General features: G+C 33.9%; 1 protein-coding gene and 1 long non-coding RNA gene across 4 annotated transcripts in view; one reads left to right on the forward strand and one right to left on the reverse strand.

Moving 5' to 3' along the window:
• GRID2 (glutamate ionotropic receptor delta type subunit 2) overlaps positions 1–20,138 on the reverse strand; it is a 1,475,947-nt gene that overhangs the window by 352,687 nt on the left and 1,103,122 nt on the right. For all 3 annotated transcript variants that reach the window (XM_045472791.1, XM_045472773.1, XM_045472783.1), the window contains exon 10: positions 15,054–15,251. In XM_045472791.1, coding sequence (XP_045328747.1) covers positions 15,054–15,251 — 198 coding nt within the window. The remainder of the gene's footprint in view (positions 1–15,053; positions 15,252–20,138) is intronic.
• The window catches only part of LOC123595296, a 50,184-nt gene that overhangs the window by 8,885 nt on the left and 21,161 nt on the right, over positions 1–20,138 (forward strand). The gene's annotated exons all lie outside the window — the stretch shown is intronic.

The following is a 20,138-nucleotide window of genomic DNA, read 5'->3' on the forward strand; positions in this document are numbered from 1 at the left end:
TGCAGGTCCTAAAAGCCTGTGTTGAACTGTTTCTGAGTATTATTTCCCTCACTGGTATGTGGCTTGGTTTATTAAATACTTTTCTGGCAAAACTTACATTAGAACTCTCTTCCCCTCTGTATACTGGTAAGGGCATCAAGCATTTGGATTCTAGATGCAAACTGCATGCCTGGGTTTGAATCATGAATTTTCCACAACTTGGCTAAGACCCCGGGCAAGTTACTTTACGTCTCTGTAACTCTGTTTCATCATCTGCAATATTGGTATAATAGTAATGTCTACCTCATAGGGTTGCTGTGAGTATAGGGAGCTAATGCATGCAAAGTATGTACAATTGTGTCAGCAATAGTAAGCTTTATATAAGTGCTAATAATTATTATTTGGTTAATTTCAAACGTTACTTTTTTCAAAATTCCCTATGGTACCTGCATTAATTGCCAACGCTGTCATACACATTGTTCACTGAAGTTTGTACCTCTAATTCTAATGATGCTCTATTTTTCTAAGAAACAGGCATATAAAATGGGTCAAAGTTATATAACACAGAAGGGGCACTTTTTCCTTATAGAAACACTAACTACTCATATCTTATATACTTATCTTTTTAAAAAACTTTTTAATTGCCTTACTCTATTACGGTAGATTTCCTTTTAGATTTATGTTGTCTATCAGTTTCCTCTTGAAACTCTAAGTTCGTATCTTTTGTACCTTTATCTACTGGGTTCCTTGTATTTTCTTATGGATTTTATGACCTCTCTGTGTAGCAATAAAGCAATGATGCTAACAATACATCATACTTTTGAAAATATTCTCTGGCCTGTTGATTGTAATTTAATTTAGTTATTGTAGTTTTTGACTTATTGGTGATTTTAATGTTTATATACATGGAACTACTGATAGTTTCCATGTAATTTATTCTATTACTTTAAACCTCTGAAGGATACCTTTTGTTTTGCCTATCTAGTATCCATTCTTCCCATTTCTAATAACAGCATCCCAATTTTCTTGGGGAACCGGCATTCCCTGATGCTTACTTCCTCAGTGCTTGAGGTAGGCACATGGTGCTGGCCTGGCACTGAGGGCACTGCCCTTTCCAGCTGTGCTTGCACTGGCATGTGTATGAACCTGAGGCTCTTTGTTAAAACTGTTGGTAAAAGAGAATCTGTTTATACCGGGAGATCAAAGAATGAAATCTAAGTCTGCCAAAAAGTCACCTTGCTAACAACAAAGGGCAGACTGCCCGAGAAATGAGACAACACAAAGGAAAGTGGTGCTGACAGATGGAGAGAGAGCAAGTCCTGAGGAAATGAGCCTGGGTCTCATCCCTGAGAGTTGTGGACCACTCAACTGTCTTTTCACTCCAGCTGGGTTGTCATTTGCAATCAAAGATACGTAATTAATCTAGCTTGGAAAATATAGAGAGGTTATTTTTAACATAGAGAATTCCTAAGCCAGTTTTCAAGCAGTGAGGAAGAGGCAAAGATGTGAAAGAGATTGAAGATGTAAAAGAAATAGGAGTAAAGAAAGGTAGAGGGGCAATTTAAAATTCATTCCACCCTGATTAGCCTCAGATATATCTGTCCACCCCAGATTACTTACCTGAATTCTAGACTTGGATTGCAATTTACTTGTTTCATATTCTGTGTGGACAACTTCGAATAGATACATCCACGTTGTTAATAGAACGGGCTTTGAAGTCACACAATTTCCATTCATATTCTAGTTCTTCTACTAATCAGCTGTGTGCCTTAAGAAAGTTGCTTAGACTCTCTGTCCCTGGGTTTTCTTATCTATGTAATGGGATTAATGATTGAATATATTTCACAGAATTATTACAAGGATTGAAGGAGTCAGTACCCATAACGCTTTGGAATAGCACCTGGCTATCTTAAAATGTTAGTTACTATTTTTACTCATTTCCAAAATATTAGTTTTGATTCTACACTCCCCACTCTCTACCCAAATATTTCCTTAGTTTTCTCTATGCCGGTAAATGATCCCACTCTCAATTCAATTATAGTAAACTAGGAGTGACTGAATATAATGAGCTATATAATCCGTGGACAAAAAGCTTAAAATGATACCTGTGAAAGCCCAAGTTTAGACTCTCGATAAAGATGGAAATTTCCTTTAAATAAGGCCAAACCAAGCAGGCTATAGTAGGTTAATTGTTTTAATAAAGGAATAATGAGATGCTACTCTAAGATTTTAGTTAGAGGAATTTTATTATGTAATGTATGTCTTAAAAGATCACTTGACTGCTAGTCATTCTTTTAAGTACAAATATTTTCTAGATACTGAAGTTTCAGTGGTAAAACAAATGCATAGAGTCTTTGCCCTAATTAAGCTTACATTTTAGGAGGGGAAGACCGATGAAAGAGTAGGTACATAGCAAGATGTTGATATGTGTTATAAGTTACAGTCAAACACGATAAGGGGATAGGTAGTGCAGAGGGTAAGAGTTGTTTTGAATAGGGTGGAGGACCTCTCTCAACTTGTCAGCAGAGACTGGAATAAAAAGTGAGGTGGAGGGAGAGATATCTGGGGAAGAGAACTATAGGAAAATGGGACTGAAAGTACAAAAGGCCTACTTTAGCAGCTGTGAGAAAAGCATGATAAGTGAGAGAGACATAAACAAGGTCCTAAAGGGAGTGAGGAGAGCAGAATATATAGATGATTTTAAGGATAGTTTTTACTCTACTCAGGATGGGAAGGCTATCAAATGGTTTTTAGTAGAGGAGTGACTGCTCTGTTAAAAATATACTAAAAAATAAAATAAAATAAAATAAAATAAAATAAAATAAAATAAAACAAAACCAAATAAAATCTTAGAAGAGACACTGATAAAAACAAAACAAAACAAAAATAAAAATATACTGAAGGCAGTCAAGAATGGGAAAAGGGGGAATTACTGGAACTCGATGGCTCTGGGGGAGAGAGAACCATGAGCAGAAGTAAGGTAGTGAGTAGAAATGGGGAAACATGGCAAAAAAAGGAAGTCTTTTTCTGCTGCTGTGGCTGAAAAGATAAGATCTAAAGCCTTGAGTGAGAAGATATCATTGGCTTTGCTCTTTCTCTTTGCTTTTCCTCATTTAATCTATCAGCAAAAGCCTGTTTCTCTTTGCTCTTCTGATCTAATCTATCAGCAAATCTTGCCAGTCTACCTGCAAAATAGATGTTGAACTCATTTATTTTTTTTTAACACAGTGCCTGAGAAACATTTTACAATCTATCAGAGTCAGCAGATGAGTCCCATTTGCCTTCCCTGCAACACATTCCTACTTCATTTTCTCGGTTAATCTTCAAAATAACTGCATTCCCCAGATATGGACACTGCAACTGAAAGATGCTAAAAACTTTCTTAGGCTCACATGGCTAAATATGTGTTACCAGTACCCACAACTATATCTATTTCAATCCAAAGATTATGTGGTGCCACTAAGGATCAGAGAGTAAGTGCAAGGATTTGGAAGCTGAAAAGTAAGAAATCTAGAGACTGGCACTAGATTCTCAGTCTTTGCAGTAAACCATGAGCTTTAACACTAAAAATGAGAACGGTGTCAAGGATGGAGAGTGGGACTAGAAACAGAAATGTGAAAAGTATGGAAGATGTTTGTAACAGCAACAGCGGAGATTAAAATAAAGAATCAGTGTCTAATGAATTGAAGGACACTGGAGAATCAGTGAAGGCTCTATTGATGACATTAGCTACTATGGTATTGAAGTGAACCAGTCAGTCAGGTGCCATGACCTTCCATAGCAATAACCCATTATCCATGTGCAGAATCACAGAAAATGGGAACAGAGGTGAACAAGGGAGGCATAGAAAAATATCAAGAACCTGAGGATGCCTTGGGCACAAAATTATCCTTATTTTGAGTGAGAATTTCCAGAAAGTGCGAATTCGTGTGCCTCACTTTCATGATTTCCTAGAGGCCATGAAGTTTGTCTGTTTTCTCAGATATTCAGGAAACCTAAGTTTTGTTCGCATTGGTAAGACCCTATGCATGCTACTTCCATTTTGTTTTGTTTTGTCAATTGCGTGTGTGCTTCCTGAAAGAGACTTGTCGTATCACCTCCACCAGACAGGCTTCTCCATATTTTCTTCTCATGCATTGAAGACTTTGAGACCTGGCTACATATTCCTCTTTACCCCCAAACCTACCAACCTCCTAACATATTTCAGTATCTGTGTAGATGTCCTGCACAGCAATCATTTTGGGCCATTTCTTAAAAATGGACTTTATTTTTTAAATCAGTTTTAGGTTTATAGGAAAATTGAGCATAAAGAACAAAAAGTTCTCATATACCACCCCCTTTCTCTGGTATGCTTCTACACCGAGCACAGTTTTGTTGTTGTTGCTGTTGTTCTGTTATTAACATCTTGCATTAGTGGAGTACATTTGTTACAACTGATGAACCAATATTGATACATCATTATTAACTGAAGTCAGTAGTTTACATTAGGGTGTACTCTTTCTATGGATTTTGACAAATGCATAATGTCATGGATCCATGACTATAATACATACAAAATAGTTCCTCAGCTCTAAAAATCCTCTGTGCTCCACCTATTCACCCTTCCCTCTTGCCTCATTTTGGGCCATTTTAAACTTCAATTCCTTTTGCCTCCTCTACTATTCTGCCATTATCTACAAGGTCAGCATTTACATTTTATCTCTAGAACTTCTACATTTCAGTCTCTGGTTACCTCTCTTCATCCTACTAGTTCTTTCATATTTTCATTTATACTTTACCTGGATTTCAACTTTGTATTGACATTCTGATTAATTTTTCCAAAATGTTATCCAAGTCTATCTCCCCAGTCATGACCATACTTCCTTGAATATTTTAGCTTTTCTTTCATCTCACTCCTTGCAAAGTTCAGATGAACTCAATCTTGATATGGGTGTTTTAATCTTCTCTGCTCTAATACTGGGGCGTTTAGTCCCAGTTGAAGAAAGTCACACTTGTGCAGACTAGCAGCAATGAAATGTGTCAGTCTTCCATAAACTTTAGCTCAATCCTCAGCAACACTGATTCATCCTTTTATCTATTTTGACTTAGCAGTCACTATCACTTCCCTCAACAGCTATTTCAAAGCCTCCCACTTTCTTGTAGACTATTTCATAATACCTGTCCCTATTACTGTCAACAGACTTCATCTCCTATTGTTATCAAGACATCTGAAGTGATGAAATATGATCTTCCTTAATCTCCCAACCTATTGTCTGTAAATTTAAGTGTTACCAGACACATTCTTAAAATGTTTTTTTTTTTTTTTTTCAGTATCAAAGAAACATCCTTACCCCATTAAAATCAATTCTCAATCTAAGCTTTTATTCTATCTTCCCGGGGATCTTTATCTTTCACATGTTAACTTGCTTTTCTTATATTAAATTCTCCTTCTTCATTTTTCTTCCTCAGTTTATAATTATACTCAGGTTTCTCTTAATCTAAAAACAAACCAACAAAAACTCCACCGAAACCAATGACCCTTTGAACTATTAATTCTTTCTTCTTTCTCTCTTTTCATCCCTATCCAAACGTTCTAGAAGAGTAGTATACATGTTGCATTCACTTTTCACCTCCAAATTTTTACACCCTCTCTGGCAATCTGGCTTCTTTTCCAATCCTGCTACCAAAAGAGTTCTGGTTTAGGTCACCAACAACTTCCCAAGAGCGAACCTAGTACACACTTGACCACCCTAATGACTTAGAAATTTTTGACATTGATAGTCACAGCTTATTTTTTTAAGCTCTCTTAGCCTAACTGACCTCTTCTCCTGTGGTTTGGTCATACTTCTCTGAATTATTCTGTTGTTTTTCTTCATAAACCCTTCTTCTTCCAAGAATTCTTAAGTGATCCTCAGAGTTTCAACTTAAGATCAGCCTATTAATCTCACTGTCTGATTTCTTTTTGGCAATCTCATGCATTTTCATGCTACCAACTACTCATAGGCTGAGGACTCCTAAATATATGCCTCTTATTGGGCCTTTTTGGTGAGGTTCAGAGTCCTCTGTATCTGTGAATATCCCCCACACACATCCAACTCATCCTTTTCTTAACTGACCTCATTCCTTTCCTCTCTAGATCTTTTTTTAAGCAATCTTTTCACCTCTATGGCTAAGACGGCCATAAGGGCAAGACCATGTTTGTTTTTTTTTTTTTTTTACCTTTGTGTCTCTAGTGCTTAACTTACTGCATAGCATATAGTGACCACCAAAATGAAACATGTTTATTATAGGTGTCCTTATATTATTCACACCTGCATTCTTCCATTGTCCCTTGACTATGACATTAATACTTGTTAATTGGCATATGTTTAAAAGTATTTACAAAACAACCAGGTAAATATATGTTTTCTATGGTGAATGCATTAATGAATTAAAATACCCATAAAAGGAATATATTTACACTTTGAGATTAAGAACTGCCAAACTTCATGTCAACCATTAAAAATGAGGAAATGTGTAGCCCAGTACAGATGATTTCTTCTGTTCAGTCTTGGGGATACTTTGTTGGCATTGTAATCACTCAATAGCATCTTATTATCAATTTCATTATTATGATATATCAACCTTTGAAAATGTTCTTTATGCTTGTAAGTAGGAAAAGTGACAAAAAAGCCAGGAATTGTTCTAGAATTTTAGAAATGGGAGATAGGATTCTAAAGAGGGCGATTTTAACTTTGAAACATTACTGTAAATTAGTTGCATGCTAAGTATAAATATTTCATCCTAATTTTACACATCTATAATTTACTCTACTTGCTCTTCCTTCTGTTCTGTTTTCTAAGTTCTGGCTTTATTCCATTGTTATATCTGTTTTCCTTGGGGCTAAAACTCCTGCCGTAGAATTTAGCACTTGGTATCAGTTAGGGTGAAGAAATATCAAACTTCTTTCTTCATATAACCCCCAAAGGAATTTTAAAACTATGTACCTTTTCACATTTATCATTGACATGTTACATTTACATTTGTTTAGACAACTGTAAAGTGTGTGATTTCGAGACAGAAGTGGTCATTTATCTGTTTTCCCTCAACCCCACCCTTTCCATTTTTACTTTGCTATGTACTGTGAGCCTTATAGGGATGGGAATCTGCACACTACTTTTCCCAGGCTCCTCTGCCATCTGGCTTGCTCTTAATTTCCACCAGAGTGAAGCTGTTGAGGGTGTCCGAAAGCAGAAGAAAGAGCAGAGCCTTCTGTTTTAAATGGTTATTTCAGTGGTTGTAGCAGCAGAGGCGGGAAGTGATTGATCCCTGACTCCCGCGTCTGAGACACAGGCTGCGTCTTTGTGGAGGCCTTAGTTAAAAGGTGCTTCTTTGGGAGATACACAATCAACTAGAGGGTTAGTGACTCCTGATAGCTTTGTTTTACTCCTTCTCCTTTGCTCCGCCATTCCTTCTAATATCTTTGTGATCAATCTCTGTATTAAATCTCTTCTCTTTGCAATTTCAGGAGTAGTTTCTGTGTCCTGACTTGGATACAGGCTTATGTGTGTTGTAAATATTGACATTTTAAAATAAAATTGTGGAGTCATTCATTCAAATGTACTCATTAGAACATAAATATCATAGTGATTTAAACCACCACTTTTCTCTAATTGGGGAAACATTTACATCATTAAAAAAGTTTTTTTTTAACGTTTATTTTTGAGATAGAGTGCGAGCAGGGGAGCGGCAGAGAGAGAGGGAGACACAGAATCTGAAGCAGGCTCCAGGCTCTGAGCTGTCAGCACAGAGCCCTATGTAGGGCTCCAACCCATGAATAGTGACATCATGACCTGAGCCAAAATCAGACACTTAACCGACTAAGCCACCCAGGTCAGGTTCCCCTACATCATTTTTAAGAATCTTTGAACTATATTTATATTCTACTCTACCTTCACAAAATTTTTATCCAAATATAATACTATAAATGTGTGCTTAAAAGTCTTTTTTTGATCACCAAATTATATTTTTGCAACAAAAATATGTATGCAAATTAAAATTAAAATCTCAAGTAACCTGTGACCATAAATTTCAGGTGTAAAACATGTCTTCTGAACTGAGTCATCATTATATTAGTATACAATATATTGACTCATCAACTATAAAAGTGAAACTATTATAAAGCAGCTCTATACGATATTGATAGAATTTTTAGTTTTTAATTAATTTGAACATCCCATGAATCAATATTAATTATGGTTTGACTGTGGTAGGAGTGAGCATCATGCTATATATTTTCATTTTATAGAAACCTTATTCATACGAATTAATAGATGAAAATGGGAGGAGTTTTTTGTTTGTTTGTTTATTTGGTTGTTTTAGCAATGCCATTCAATTATTTCAAATTCTACCTAGCTACATGGTGATCTCTGCATCAAAAATATTCTTTTTTTTTTAATTTATTAAAAAAATTTTTTTTTTTAACGTTTATTTATTTTTGAGACAGAGAGAGACAGAGCATGAACGGGGGAGGGTCAGAGAGAGGGAGACACAGAATCCGAAACAGGCTCCAGGCTCTGAGCTGTCTGCACAGAGCCTGACGCGGGGCTTGAACTCCCTGACCATGAGATCATGACCTGGGCTGAAGTCGGCCTCTTAACCGACTGAGCCACCCAGGAGCCCCCAAAATATTCTTTTTAATGGGGCACCTGGGTGGCTCAGTCAGTTAAGTGTCTAACCTCAGTTCAGGTCACGATCTCACAGTTCTTGGGTTTGAACCCCACATTGGGCTCTGTGCTGACAGCTTGGGAGCGTGGAGCCTGCTTTGGATCCTGTGTCTCTGTCTCTCTCTGCTCCTCTCCCACTTGCGCTCTGTCTCTCAAAATTAAACATTAAAAATTTTTAAAAAAAATCTTTTTAATGATCTAGCATTTGACAAGTTAATTAGGTTCTTTTACTTTCTTTTAATTCTTTTTTAGGTAAAACGGTCTGACTTGTAAAGGGATTTCAGTGATACCAGTGTTTCTATTATGCCATAATTTGGTACATCAGAGAATATTTATACCCAGAGCCAAAAGTCACAAAAAAATTTTGCGTGCATGAAAGTAATGCCCTTATTTTACAAATTAGGAGAAGGGAAATTACATAAAGGTTAAGGGAAATAAAAACGAGGATCATGTTTCAGGTAGATAATTTTTAGGATAGATTACTTATAGATATTGACAATATAGAAATTTATTCCCTGTCAAGTTACCTGTATCAGATTTCCCTGAAAAATTTTCTAGTGCATCAAAGTAAGGTATGAACCTAAATAATAGAATATCTAGCTGTATAAATCACAGTTCATATTTTTCTGTTTTTCTTAATATTTTGTATTTCTTTACTAAACTTTATATACTTGTTATTTCTTAGATAGTGTTCTCTCTGGTATTCTCAATTCTCAGTTCTTCCCCTTTAAACCAGGAGAAAATAATTTATCAGTCACATTAACCCACCCTTAACAATTTCTCCTATTCTGATCAGAACATATCTGTCACTTATCTATTTCACATGGGAACATCTTTTGGACAGACCGGAATTCTCATAAATTTTAAGAGCATATTAATTACAGAAAGTTATAAAAGTAGGAAAGCAGATGAGGAATAGAGGAGACTTTGCCACATTCTTAGTTTTTGTTGTTGTTTTTTTCACTTGTCTTTTAGATTCCACTTATAAATGAAAATATATGGGATTTGTCTTTCTCTGACTTATTTCACTTAGCATAATACCCTCTAGGCCCATCCATGTTGTCACAGATGGTAAGATCTCATTTTTTTTTTTTAATGGCTGAGAAATATTCCATTGTATATATAAACCGTATCATCTTTATCCATACATCTATTGATGAACACAGGTTGTTTCCGTGTCTTGTCTATTGCAAATAATGCAACAAATATTGGGGTGCATATATCTTTTTAGATTAGTGTTTTCATTTTCTTTAGGTAAATACCCAGTGGTGGATTACTGGATCATATGGTATTTCTTTTTATTTTCTTCTTATTATCTTTTTAAATTTTATTTATTTATTTATTTGAGAGAGAACAAGCTGGGGAGGGACAAGTAGAGGGGGACAGAGGATCTGAAGGAGGCTTTGGGCTGACAGCAGTGAACCCAAGCCTGATGTGGGGCTTGAATTCATGAACTAGGAGATCACGATCTGAGCTGAAGTTGGATGCTCAACCAACTGAGCTACCCAGATGCCCCTCATATGGTATTTCTATTTTCATTTTTTTGAGGAGCCTGCATACTGTTTTCCACAACACTTGCACCAATTTATTTTCCTACCAACAGTGCACACATGTTCCTTTTGCTCCATATCCTCACCAACACTTGTTATTTCTTCTCTTTTTGAAACTAGCCATCAATGTGAGGAACATCCTTAGTGTTTGAAATAGACTTTATATGTATATATGTATATATATGTATATATATATATATATATATATATATATATAAATTTTATTGCCTATATATATATAGGCAATTCTTTGCTCTCTCTGGCTGCATTTTCCTCTCTAAAAAGTATGTATGTAACTGAGTGCCTGACTTCTGGTTTTAATGGAAAGACCTTTTAATATACGAGATCAACCCAACTCTGACTCATGAGTGCCACCCCTGGATAAATCAAATAAACTTGGAAACTTTCCATGTTTCTTCTTTGACTCTTTTTTAATGTGATGGTCTGTCCATAATCATCATAACAGACTCCTAGAAACATTCTTTTAATTTTGGTTTTCTCTTAGGAAGTTAGTCAGTTAAGTGGACTCATGTAGTTCAACCCATGTTGTTTAAGGGTCAACTGTATTTACTGTTATTTAAAATATACTTATTCATGAAAAATGTCTACACTAGCAGAAAATATATAACAGTAAAACAATGTTTTTTTTTTTTTTGGAAGTCTGTCATAATGTTATGCCATTTCAATGGTGTTATTTTGCTTTACAGGGGTAAATAAGCCTATGAAAATTTTGATATGATGAATCTTATTGGATTACCTAAATTACCTTATGATATTTTACTATATTATCATTCATATAATTGAATTCACAGGTTTATTTTTTGGAGATTAGAATTTACATTTCTATCAATAATAGAATAAAGTTAAGGAAAATGTTATGTACCCTCAATATGTTAGCAGTCATATTTTAATGTTGACTCTCCTTTCCTTCTTTTTTGTTTATTAAATTTTTAAGTTCATTTTTGAGAGAGAGGGAGAAACAGAGTGTGAGTGGGGGAGGGGCAGAGAGAGAATCTGGGGGAGGGGCACACAGAATCTGAAGCAGGCTCCAGGCTCTGAGCTGTCAGCACAGAGCCTGATGTGGGGCTTGAACTCATGAACCGTGAAATCATGACCTGAGTGACATCATGACCTGAGCCAAAGTCAGATGCTTTTCTTTTTAAAATGTTATCTTCCCTTTGCTTTCATGACACCACATTTTCTCGATTTTCCTATCTTTGCCTATTCCAGCAAACTTTTATGTTGGCTTATTCTTCTACATCTGAAAACTACCTAAGTATTTCTCAAAGCCTAGTCAGAATGACTAAATATCTCCTTGGATAAAATAAAACTCTAGTTACAATGAACAGAGTTATAATTTGGGGGGGCTAAAAGTCATTTATCAGTTACCTTCTTTAAGCCTAAAGTTTTGCTTTATAAAAGGACGGCACTGAACTTTACGTTATCCTACAATAATGGCATGCTCTTACATGTAAATATGAAAACAATTAAATTAAATGCTTATGAAGACTAGCATACTAGTGCTTATGTGTGGTTCTTATATAATAAATTCTTAAAATGTTTTTGTAAAAGTTATAGTTGTAAGTAGTCTTTGCAGTAACATTCTTGTATTCCTCACACAAAAGTGAAAAAGCGAGTCTCAAAAATTTAACTAAATTTAGGAGCAAGCCCACAAGCCTAAAGTCAGCATCAACAACATTAGACTAATTCTAATGCTTATTTATCATTAACTTGCATTTGGCAAATGAAGTTTGTTAGCATTAAGAATTTTATCTGTAATCCCTATAAAGCAATTTTTATAATGTCTTTGCTTTTCTTTGTCCTTCGTTTTAACATAATTGCTCATCTGGGTTCAGATCAGGCAGGACCTCTCAGAAATACAAAGGCAGAATATGGGCTTTGTGGGTTTTTAATGTAGGAATACAAGATAAATTATCATGGTTTTAATAAGAGGAATGGGAATTGATCATTCCCCCTTTCCTATTGAAAATATTGATATTATTTTTTTTCAAATAAGTCCATGTGTAATTCGTTTAATAAATAAACCAAACTCAGTAAGGTTTTAATGGCTATAAAAACAGCTTTATTATTTTTCCTAACACTGTCTTCAAAACCTTTTATTTTTTCTCTTTCCCATTTCTTGGAAACAACTTATTCAGTTCCTTTAGCTTTCTGAATACTTTAATGTATTTCAGAAATAATTCCAGTTCTGGCAATGATGAGATAGTTTTCCTGGATTAACCCAACAAAGAATAACAATGATAAATTCTGTATCAAATTTAAAAACACACTAGTTGAAAGGACTGGAGATCAACCAAAAGCAGGAAGAAACTGAAGGGTATCTGACCCCTGAAAAATGGTAACTACATTAGGAGAGAACCATTTTCATATGGCTTATTCATTGAAGACCCACCTCAGTTTAGGCGATAAGGGGTAACTAGAGCACAAACAGAAAGTCAGAGCCTTATGAGCATCATATGTCAGAAGATGGAGTTTGATGTAGCCAGAGTGGCCAGAAATTAAAACAGAAATCACAGAGAGGAGAGATCCATGGAAGAATGGGCCAAAAATTTGTGAGTAAGCCTCTTTCAAGTCTTCGGCTGACTCTTAAACTGCACATGTAGGAGAATGACTTTTTAAAAAATCAGCAGAAATTAACAACCAGAAGACTAAAGGAACAAAAGATTATAATTACTGCCTACGGCAAGGACGATAGAGATTAAATTTTGAGTCCCTCTAAGTCACAAGGATTTGATGAGAGCCACAGAGTTTTCGTCAAAACTCCAGAAGGCTATGCTTAGGAATAGAAGGATTGCTAAAACCAATGGATTTTCCCTAAAAACTAATATAAAAAAGACCTGACTTAACAGCATGTAAAACCAAACCTCAACAAGTTCAGGGGAAACCAATAATTGCCTAATAAAACAAAGTCAATCCTCTTCAGAGCATGCAACCTCAGAGACATAATCTCAAGTCTTAATAATGTATCAACCACAATGCTCAGTACCCAATCAAAGGTGAAAAAACAAAAATGTGAAGAACTAGAAAAATGTAGTTAACAGCAAAAACAGTCAACACAGACCTATCTGGAGATGGAAAAGATGTTGAAATTGTAGCAGACAAGGACGTTAAAGCAGCTATTGTGAACATGATGAAGGACTTACAAAATGATCCGAATGATAAAAAGGTATGCAATTTCAGAAGAGAAATGGAAATTATTTTTTAAAACCTGAAATTCTAGAACTGAAAAATAAGCTATCTAAAATGAACTTATTACATGGACTTAGCAGAAATTGGAGATTGTAGAATAAAGAATCAGTCAACTTGAAAGCAGATCAAAACAATGTAAAAGTCAGAGTAAAAATGTAAAAGTCAGAGAGTAAAAATATTTTAAGAAATTAAATAAGATTTCAGTGACCTAGAGACAATATTAAGAAGTCTAACTCGAATATTTTCTGAGCCTTAAAAAGAGAGTGAAGAAAGGGAAAAGGGTAGAAAAAATAATTATAGAAATAATTGCCAACATTTATTAGATTTTGTGAAGCATATCCTGGAGTTTAGTGAATCCCTAGGAGAATACATACAAAGAAAACCACATCTAGGCATATCATAGTTAAACATCAAAACATCAAAAATGAAAAAAAAAAATTGTAAAAAAAAGCCACCCACACTAAAAAAAGGAACAAAAGTACAAATGATGTCTAACTTCTCATCAGAAACAACATATGACAAAAAATTATGGGAAGACATCTTTAAAATGATGAAAATTAAGAAAAATTGTCAACTCAGAGTTTTGTATATATGAGTATCATTCAAAACTGAGGGCAATAAAGACATTTCAAGGTTAAAAAAGTTGAGAGCCACTTGGACTGAACTTCAAGACATTCCAAAGGAAGTTCTTCCGAAGTAAATGATTTCAGATAGGAGCTCAGATAAGTAGAAATAAATAAAGAACCTTAGAAATAATGGATAAGTAGTTAAATACCAGAAAACTTTTTTCTCTTTATATCTATATAAGACAACTGTTTAAATAAAAAAAAATATTACATTTCACTGTGGAGTTCTGACCACAGTAGCTATTATGACCACAATAGCATAAAAGATAGGGTGGTGGTATAAATGAAATTATATTGCTACAAGTTTATACCTTTTTAAAAATGTGAATGATATTAAACTAGATAGAATGTGGTAAGTTAAGAATGCATATCATAATCTCTATACTAACCACAAAAACAGAAATACAAAGAGATATAGTACAAAGTCAAAAGAGGAAACTAAGTCAAAAACAAAAAAATATCCAATTAACCCAAGGAGGGGCAAAAAAAGAAAGAACAGAGAGGAAAATGAAACATATATAAACAAACTAGTGAATAATAAACCTGAACCCAACTCTTCAAAAATTTATCAAGAAGACATAATAATTACAAACATGTGTGCACCTAATAACAGAGATTCAAAAAAATGAAGCAAAAACTGACAGAAATAGAGATAAGCAAATAGAGACATTTAAGTACCTCTTTGAAAAATAAAAGAACCAGGATAAATATATCAGTAAGGATACATACAAATGTTTAGAGTGCAAGTTTGGCAAAGGTGAAGCCTTGTTCTAGATACTTTTCTATTATAAGAAACACTTTAAAAATTAGCTTTATTCTGTCATCAATTTTTCTTTACACAAAGTTCAGAAAATAGTACTGGCTGAAACTTTTGCTGACGTTTGCGGTCAACATCACCACTCAATGTTTTGCCTTGCACTTATTTTACATGAAATTAGCTTCTAAAAGTTATAGTTCAGTCTTTAGATAGGAGATAGATAGATAATAGATAGATAAATGCTTACCTTAAAGACTAGTTCTCCTACCAAGCCATTCCATGTCCCATCTTCTTGTGGGCTTCCATACTTGTGATCCGGTGCAACATAAATTTCATAGTTAAAACCCAGGTAGTTAGATAAGGCATCCAAAACATCAATGGAGAAGCCCTGGTATTTCTTCGGCTTACCCAAGACATTTTCAGAGACCATTACAAAAGGTTCTTCCTACATGGAAATAAGAGAAATCCTTGATGTCAATCTACAGTGCTCCCTAAAAGCAAAAATTAATTCTTCAAAGAGTTTTGCTTAGAAACAGCTTAAAAATTGCCTTTGAACTTTGAGAGAATTAACTTAGCAATATAACTTATGTCTTATTAATGTATCACACTATTGAACAATGTTTTATCACTGAATTTCTTTTCATCTCTCATTTAATTACTACCATATAAAAATTAGATGAAAGTAACTCTAAAACTTCAGGGGCTATGAATTCATTTTTCTTGCCATCTTAAGACCAATGTAAGGTTCAAGAAACTCTAAGTTTATTGTATCCTGAAGCATTTATTATCTATATATGTCAAAAATATGTTAAATAATATTTTAACAGATATAATCTACATAACTCTCTGAAAAGAACAAAAAATTCTAAGAACATATAATTTAACTAAAATTTATAACATAACATTTACTGGGAGTTTCTTGATAAGTAATTTTGAAGTACAAACACATTTCATTGCAAAAATAGCTTCTCTACTATTGCTATGAGAAATTCACCTAAGTTTTTGGTAAATTGTGTAATTTAGCAAATTTAGCAAATTGGTTTCTGCTTCTACCTCTTTTATCATTCTGTGTTTGTGTCCTCTTACATTTAACAAATAGACTCCTTTCACTTTTCAGAACACCTGGTGTTAAGAGAACTCAGTTGTTTTGAAACATGCTGGCAGACTATAGAAAATCAGATAACTTATTCTTTAATTTCCTAAACTTGTTCAAAAACCTTTTAGAACAGTAATATTTACAGATAACCATCCATATGTCTATATTTATATCTATCTCTATCTATCTATATCTTTCTGTCATCTCTATCTCTATCTCTATCTCTATCTCTATCTCTATCTATATCTACCTATATACATAGATAGATATATATCTAGCTCTCCTGGCAGGTTAAAATCTATCTATCCTGGGTCTAAGCCAGAAAACCTAAAGATTTTATCCTTGGATCATCCTTCCTTAGGGACTCACAGATGAGACTTCATTGAGATGTACAATAATACATTTACTTTGGCTTTTAGTCAAAGACACTAAGTAAGTGCTTATAGAGTCACTACATCTATTATAGGAATTTGTCCACCATAACATTCAGTTTTCCTCTAAAAATTACCATGATATTAATTTTTGGATTGTTTAGAGCCAAGAGAGCTTCATTTTGCTTCAGTAATACCCTTTTCTAAATAATTAAAATAAGGTATCTAATTCTTTTGGTATCCTATTTTACTTTGGATACCCAGAAAACCAGTTCAAAGTTCAATGCTCACCTACAACTGTGTTGATATTGTTGTATTGGCAATGTTTTTTAAATCGTGGTTTTCTAAATTACTGAAGTTTTCTCTTTTTAAAAAAATTTGGTCTTGGTCAACTGTTTATATCTTACCTTAGACTAAAATAAATCAGTAAATAAGTAAAGGAGGTGACTGCTATTTGTTCTCCAGGAGCTGTTCTCTTTCTCACTAATTATGTACATGTATATGCATATGTGTGTGTGTGTGTGTATCCATATATTTATGTATTTATGTATTTTTATTTTTAGCACCTGAGACTAAAGACAATCCACAGTCCTTTTAGGCAAGGTGAGACTATGTGACTAATTCTGGCCAATGCAATGTAAGCAGGTACTTTGTACATTGTTCTTCCCAGCTGGAATGAACACATAATGACTAGGGTTCTGATAACTGTTTACAGCACACCTAGTAGAGAAACAAGGCAGAAGAAGTCTATGTTCTTCACATGTGAAATGCAATACCAGACTCTAACTCTCTAGGACTCCAGAATGTGAGAAAAAAGAAATTTCAATTTTTTTTTAATTAGTAAGCTCCTGATTGTTTTTCCATTAGAGAAGTACTTGATGCTAATGAACATTGACAAATTGATAGATCAGTAGAAGAGAGGTTTTGAGAATGAATAATAATTTCTAATAATACTGATTTGTTTAATCTAAATGATATCAAATGAGAAAAAGGTAAACAATCAATCCTTTCAAATTATATGTAAAATACAGAACATCTTGATGATCTAAATATTTCTACATTCTAAAATGTATACTAATCTTTCAGATAACTGACAGAATTTGCTACTGTCCATTCAGTTGTATGGACAAAATATAAACCTAGCCAATGACTATGCAGTATGCAAAGAGTCTGAAGTAGGCCATGAAGTCAGGATCAGAACGAATTAAATAAATGCAAAAAAAAAAAAAAAAAAAGGAAGATTATATTCAGAAGAATGCAGATAAGCTTAGGAAATTCTAGAATTCTAGAATTAGAATTAGTCTATATTTTAAACACCTATCTATTGACAAACAAAAGGAAAGATGGTTCGTAAAAGATCTTACTTGACTAATTCCTCTATCAATAATTTTAGACCATATGTATTCTCTATTTATCCATGGACCTCACAATCCAATATATTTCTAAAGTTTAACAGCAATTTAGTTACCAGAAAGCTGAATATCCTCTTCAAGGTGATAGTTAAACAATTAAGAATATTAATTAAATATATTGTAAAACTAAACGATCTGTGTGGCACAAATATTATTCTGATGTATGCTTTGATATGAAATTTTGCTGTCTTTTTTTTTTCATTTTTACTCCTCTCTCTTTAGAGAAATTGTTTAAAACGCTAAATTATATTTCCTTAATATGCTAAATTTTCCTCTCAAAATTATTTTTAATTTCAATATTGAAAGTTAATCCCGAGGCAGATGGATCCTTTCAGAGTTTTATTGTCAAAATCTGATACCAGCAAAATCAGCTAGAATTGATTAAAGTTATAGAGTAAAAATGGCTTTACTAAGGGCTCTTTTAAAGAAGGTTGATGAATTATTAATGGACGTACTTTTTACATTTTATGGCTGAAATAAACCTTTATTACATCCTATCACTTCTCTTCTAGATAGATGTTTTCAAGCTTTGTTTTTAAGCTCTTTTACAGATTCAGATCATTATTTATAAATCCTACCTCAGACCAGTTGTGCTTTATGAGGACAATCAGTCAATAAAGTGGACAGGTAAACATAGCAACAGAAATTAGATTGAAAGTCTAGGCTATATAATAGAAATACTGATCTTGGATATAGAAATCTAATAGAATACTGATCCTGGCTGAATTTCTTTTATCTATGCACCTATTTCCAATATTTATTCATTCACTGACTTATCTATTTAACATGAATTGAGTGGCTATAGCATCAAGGTACTACACTCAATATAGTGAGTATAGTACTCACTATAGTCAATATTGTAAAAAGTCATGAGCACCACTTTCAAAATACTCATAACTTAATATTGGAAAAGCCACATACTCAAAACAAAACAAAACAAAACAAAACAAAACAAAACAAAATCAACACACACCATAACTAGTACACACAAAACACCAGAGAAACACAATGGAAACTATATATATAAAAAAAAAAAAAAGGTCACTAAATCACCATTTTGGGAGTTAACATTTACACACTATTTTAACAGATAAGAAAAATTAGGAAAAATGTCTCAAGATCACACAGTAGGTTACAGAACAGAAATTCATCATAAATCATTTTACTTCAACTTTATATCTTTGGAGTTCAAAATTTTCAACCTACAGATTAAAATGTAGATCTCCATAATTTGTCTCACATTTTAATGCAATTTAAACTGGTGTGAGACTGGGAGAGACTCCAGATGCTTGACAGAGAAAAAAAAAAAAACCCAAAACACAATACTCTCTAGAGGAAGTATCATCATTTTTGGTCTTACATTATTCCTTCAAGTAATTGCTTGAATACAATATTCAAAACAGAAGTCAAAAATATCATGTAAAATGAAATTCTATTTCATATATAGAACTGGCAGAAATAGTATACAACAGAAATAGATCATTCAAGGACTCAGACACTGAAATTTTCAGATGCATATTGTAAAAATTATGTTACTGTGTTTAAGGAAATATAGGGCAAATTGATAGGAAATTGGAAACCATATGAAGTGTCATTACACAATTGGAAAGAACTAAAGAGAAATTTAAGAATTGGTAAAGACAAGATCCAAAGAATTTAATGACTGAGTTAATCAGCAGATTAGAAACAGATAAAAGAGAGAATTAGTGACCTGTAATAGCTCAGAATAAATGTCCATGGTGCAAAGGAATAAACAACTAGAAAATCCCAAAGCAAGAGTAAAGAGATGAGAAGCAGAAAGACAGGTAGTCTGATGATCCCCAAAACTGCTAAGGATACGAAGAAACAGGAGCTATCATTCACTATTGCTGGATGTTTAAATTGGTTCAACACTTTATTTTTAAATTTTTAAAGTTTATTTATTTATTTTGAGAGAGAGAAAGAAAGAGCACAAGCAGGGGAGGGGCAGACAGAGAGGGGGAGAAAGAGAATCCCAAGCAGGCTCTGCACTGTCAGCACAGAGGCCAATGAGGGGCTTGAACTCACAAACTGCAAGATCATGAGCTGAGCTGAAATCAAGAGTCAGCCTCTTAACTGATTGAGCCACCCAGGTGCCCTGCTTCAACACTTTAGAAAACATCTTGACATGCTTGGTAGAGAATGGCGATGCTTATAGGCAAATTACTTTTGCCTGTTTTTGAATGTTACAGAAATATTTATCTAGCCATGAAGACATGTACAGCCATGTTCTAACAATTTCAATTCTTGGGTATAAACACTTAGAGAATTTTGGGTACCAAAATATATACCCAAGAATGCTTATAGCAGCATTGTTTGTAATAGCCCAAATCTGGAAATAATAAAAATCCAAATGTTCATCAATATGGAAAAGATAAATATAGTTTGGTATATGGATGCAATGTAATACTAAACAGCTTACAATTTAAGAAACA

This window comes from Leopardus geoffroyi, chromosome B1, assembly GCF_018350155.1.
Source record: "Leopardus geoffroyi isolate Oge1 chromosome B1, O.geoffroyi_Oge1_pat1.0, whole genome shotgun sequence".
NCBI lineage: Eukaryota > Metazoa > Chordata > Mammalia > Carnivora > Felidae > Leopardus > Leopardus geoffroyi.